Genomic DNA, 4,362 nt, shown 5'->3' with positions numbered 1-4,362 from the left:
ATGATCTTCGTCTACCTCAGCTGATAAGCTTCGTCCTGAGCTGATGATCGTCCTCGCCCTCAGCAGATGATCGTCCTCTCCCTTAGCTGATAAGCTTCGTCTACCTCAGCTGATGATCATCCTCGCCCTCAGCAGATGATCGTCCTCTCACTCAGCTGATGAGCTTCGTCTACCTCGGCTGATGATCATCCTCGCCCTCAGCAGATGATCGTCCTCTCCCTCAGCTGATGAGCTTCGTCTACCGCAGCTGATGATCGTCCTCTCACTCAGCTATCGATCGTCCTCTCACTCAGCTGTTGACCATCTTTTCACTCAACTGATCGTCTCGCTCAGCTAAGCCTCACCTTCAGCTCGACCCCTTAACGGAGTCCTCGCTTGAGGGGCGTCCTCGCCCGTTGCTGATTCTAGCAATTAGCTAACCGGAGTGGAAGACTTATACCATCCTCGCCTTCAATGAGTCCTCTCCTAGAGTCATGTCCGGAATGTGATACTTGATTATCTAAATGACTTGGCTCTTTGATGGAGTCCTCGCCCAAGGATGGAGCTCGCCAGAGTACTATTACAGGAAACCAGCCAACTAACCATCTTCCTCGACTGAAGCTTCTTTAAACCCTTTCGCACTTATGCTTCAAGGGCTTGGGGGGTAGTTGTTATGGCCAAATATCAACTCGGAAGATGATTGCATAAATCTCGCCTTAATTCAAGGAAAAGACCGATCTCCGGGATCGTCCTCGCCCATTACGTGGACCTCGCCATCTATGTGGCCCAGGAAGTGAGGACCAGCAACAGATGGACCCGGGTCAGCAGAAGGGTCCTCGCCCAGTAAGGGTCCTCGCCCAGTATGGACCTTCGTCATAGGCATGTGTCGGCCTCGCGGCCCAATGACTGGCGGCCCGTCTTCAAGGAGTCCTCGCCCTCTGTGATGAGGCCTCGCCTAATGCTTACCTTCCTCGCCATCAGCATGGTCCAGGGCACAAGGCCCGGCATCAGGTAAGACCCGGTCTTCAGCCGAGTCCTCACCCGATATGGATCCTCGCCCGATATGGAATCTCGCCCGATGTGGATCCTCGCCCTTAACGCGGGTCAAGTCGCGCGGCCCAGGTCTTCGATGGAGTCCTCGCCCTCAGCTATTGAGTCCTCGCCCAATACGCTTCTTCCTCGCCCAGTGCGGAAAGGACCAGATACGCCTGGTTCTCAGGCCTGATTATTATTGTTTTATCTTGGGCCCAGGCCCACCATCAGCCTCGCCCTAAAAGAGGACGGAGGGCTAGCCCATACAGCTGAGTCTGAGGAGGTCCACGTGGGCTAGTGCTGGTCAGCCCACCTAGTTCCATGCTCCTCGGAGGAGGCTGGGCTCCAGAAGCCCACGTCCGTCTGATCTAAGGCGGTGGCCCATCGCTGGAACCAAGGAATGAGAAACCTATTCTGATTAGGTTACTTGTTCCCCAAGAACTACGTCTGGCTTGATCCCTATAAATAGGGTACGTAGGCACATTGTTTGGGGGGAGGTCGCAACCCTTGCAAGAGCGAATACTCCTTCGATCTTGTGAGAAAACCCTAATCCCCCAAACGATCTCAGCCAAAACCAAAATCACCACCCATACTCCGTCGTCCGCCGTCATCGTCCACCACAAGTTCCAGCAACCCTCCCCGAATCTTGTTATCACCAGATTCCTCCGTTAACAGCTTGAATCATTATAAAACATTATGACATAAGAATGAAGAAAAACACAAGAACTGCATAATAACGTAACAACCGATCTACTAGACTAAGAGTACATAATCAGATCAAGAAATAAAAACGTACGAGTACATGGTCAGGTACATAACCATAAACAAACTACATACGAGGGAAATCCTACTTCTTCTTATGGCCGAAGATGTGGCTTCCGGTGTGACATCTTCGACCCTTTCCCTTCGCAGCTCTAGGTGGCTGCTGTCGATGCTCATCCTCAGGTTGCTCCTCGGCCTCGGAGTGCCCTGGTACTGCTGTGCTGGGGGGCGCCCATGGACTACTCTCACCAGTGTACGAAGCAAAAGTGGACATCTGTATAGGAGTAGGAGTGGACCTCTCTGGTGGCGGTGCGAATGGAAACGCGGGTGCCCCGAAGATGTAGGACTGGCTAGCAAATGACGGCACCGGGACCTGTGGCGGAGGTGTGGTGTACTGATCCCTCAGGAAAGACATGTCAGGACGATAAGCATCTGCATCCTGTAACTGGTATGACTCCTGCGACTGACGCTCAGCAGACATGTCCTGGTCATCCTCTAATCTGACCGTAAAGCCACGTGGACCACCCTCGTAGTCATCCCCTGCATATGTAGATGGCCTGACCGTCGACGCGGGCCAGGAGTCCCATCCATCCGCCCTAGAAGTACCCGCTACATCCCCAACCGGCGAAGAAGAAGTGCCAACCAGGTGTGACCAACCTCCCGTGTCTGAGCTACCACTGGCCACGTGAGTGTAGTACGTGCCTGGCTCCGGCTCAACTGGTGTAACTGGTGGCCGTCCTCTGTGTCTGCTAGGGTTTCTTGAACCCCTAAAACGTCCTAACAACCCCTGTACAATCCTCTGTGCCCGAGCAAGATCCAGGGTAGCAGGGTCAATGGCACTCTCCATATCTACAAGCTGATCCTCCTGTTAACAGCCATGTGAAGACATAATCAGATGAAGAATAGTTATAACAGAACATATAGAAAATAAGCTAGCATAGTAATGGAAGGAAGTTAGAAGAACAGTTACAAGGGAGTTTACCAGTGCCTGTGTGGCGCCCTGTGTGCCCTGGAAAGCCTCTGCAGTCCTCCAATAGACGGGGTTTACAATGTATCTACGTGTCACTGCAAGAAACCAAGGCATGTATGCCGCAGTGCAACCCTCGCCAAACATGAGTGGGGGAGATGTAAGAGCTCGCTCAAGGGACCTATCCCATATACGAGTGTGAGACTCCCTGGCGCCCTCCCAGTTAATGGCCTCGTTGACAATGGTGTGCAGGTTACTATGATTCGCACGTGGAGAGGATGTGGGTATGTCCTGCACGAACCCGAACTGCCTCGTCACCCTATCAGTATAACACCACTCCACATAGGCCATGTACATCAAAGGCGTAGGAGCAGTCCAACGCAGGTACAAATCATACTCAGGCTGATGCTCGTCATCAAAATGTGCATACGGCCTCCACCGAAAATTTGCCTCAATCATGTTATCCAGCTCGTACCGGGTGATACGACGCTGACCGTGCGGCACCTCAGTACGGGTAAACGGCCCTGTCCACCTACAACAAAATGTTTATATTATACGTGTGAACTAGTACATGTGCACAAACTGGAGGATATACAAACTTATTGCGATTACGAGAAGAGTAGCATATTACAAACCTTAGCGCAAGTGGGTAGATAATCAGGGGTGTGGCCGTGTGTCGGGGAGCTAATGTAGGGAACCGCTCGTATATCCACACCTAGTGTGAAGGTACATACATATATGTGCACATCAAAATATATATGAAGAAAAACTTGAAAAATAAAATGATAGTAAATGCGTACCTGTACTAACGTGGCGTATCCAGCGAAGTTTTTTGTGACTTTATGGGTGGAATCGCACATCTTCCTATAAAGGTATGCAAGAACAGCACTCCCCCAGCTATAACCATCCACGCTCTGCAAGTCACGTAGCATCCAAAGGAGGTTGAGATTCACATAGTTCCCGCTGCTATCAGGAAACAACGATCCAATAACACACAGTAGGTGTGCCCTGATGTGAAAGATAGTCTGCTCATCAAAATCCTCCGCTGCCTCGTCCAACCGGGCACAGTCGCCAAAGTTATCAATCAACCAACCGACCCTCAAGCAGTTCTTCCTCACATCAGCCGCCTCGGGAGTCAGTCCAAGAACATCGCGTATCATGGCCAATCTCTCACGAGCTGTGGTGGTGAAGCCATGTAGAATAAATGGCCGGCCAGTGGTTCGTAACCCGAGAATGTGATGGACATCCACCAGTGTAATGGTGGCCTCCCCGAAAGGTAGATGAAAAGTGTGCGTCTCTGGACGCCACCTCTCGATAAAAGCAGTAATCAAACCCCTGTCATGCTTGACCTGACCCAACCTGAACACCCACCCAAAGCCCGCATCATTAATAGCATCTATTATCGCCTGAGGCGGCCTGGTTTGATCAACTACATTCCAGTACTCACCGAAGTTCGTCCTGACTCTAAGATCAGGAATGTCCTGCAATTAAAAATACAGGAACTTGTCAGCAGTTTATAGTGAAGCAAACATTAACTTTAATAAACAACAGTCCATCAAGTCATTACCGTACTACTGTTCCACACAAAAGTGGACCTATGCGTGTCCTGCAATGTCAACAAA

The 4,362-nt window shown here is 50.9% G+C and overlaps 1 protein-coding gene across 1 annotated transcript; it reads right to left on the bottom strand.

Annotated features, from left to right (window-relative positions):
• Positions 1-1,858: 1,858 nt before the first annotated feature.
• LOC108198088 (serine/threonine-protein phosphatase 7 long form homolog) lies at positions 1,859-3,900 on the bottom strand. The gene is made up of 4 exons (XM_064085384.1): positions 3,541-3,900; positions 3,376-3,455; positions 2,756-3,272; positions 1,859-2,638 (listed from the first exon to the last, which is right to left on the bottom strand). Exons 1-4 carry the CDS (start codon positions 3,898-3,900, stop codon positions 1,859-1,861), a joined length of 1,737 nt encoding a protein of 578 aa, XP_063941454.1.
• Positions 3,901-4,362: the final 462 nt, after the last annotated feature.

Source organism: Daucus carota, chromosome 9 (assembly GCF_001625215.2).
Source record: "Daucus carota subsp. sativus chromosome 9, DH1 v3.0, whole genome shotgun sequence".
NCBI lineage: Eukaryota > Viridiplantae > Streptophyta > Magnoliopsida > Apiales > Apiaceae > Daucus > Daucus carota.
The sequence above is the reverse complement of the archived record's forward strand: the minus strand, read 5'-3'. Positions and strand labels throughout refer to the sequence as shown.

Bases quoted from the DNA above. Each gene is read 5' to 3' on its own strand.
- LOC108198088 (XM_064085384.1), bottom strand. From the start codon at position 3,900: ATGATACGCGATGTTCTTGGACTGACTCCCGAGGCGGCTGATGTGAGG. The intron at 3,456-3,540 runs GTACGCATTTAC...CCTTCACACTAG, and splicing joins GATACGCCACGTTAGTACAG to GTGTGGATATACGAGCGGTT. The intron at 3,273-3,375 runs GTTTGTAATATG...ATTTTGTTGTAG, and splicing joins ATCTACCCACTTGCGCTAAG to GTGGACAGGGCCGTTTACCC.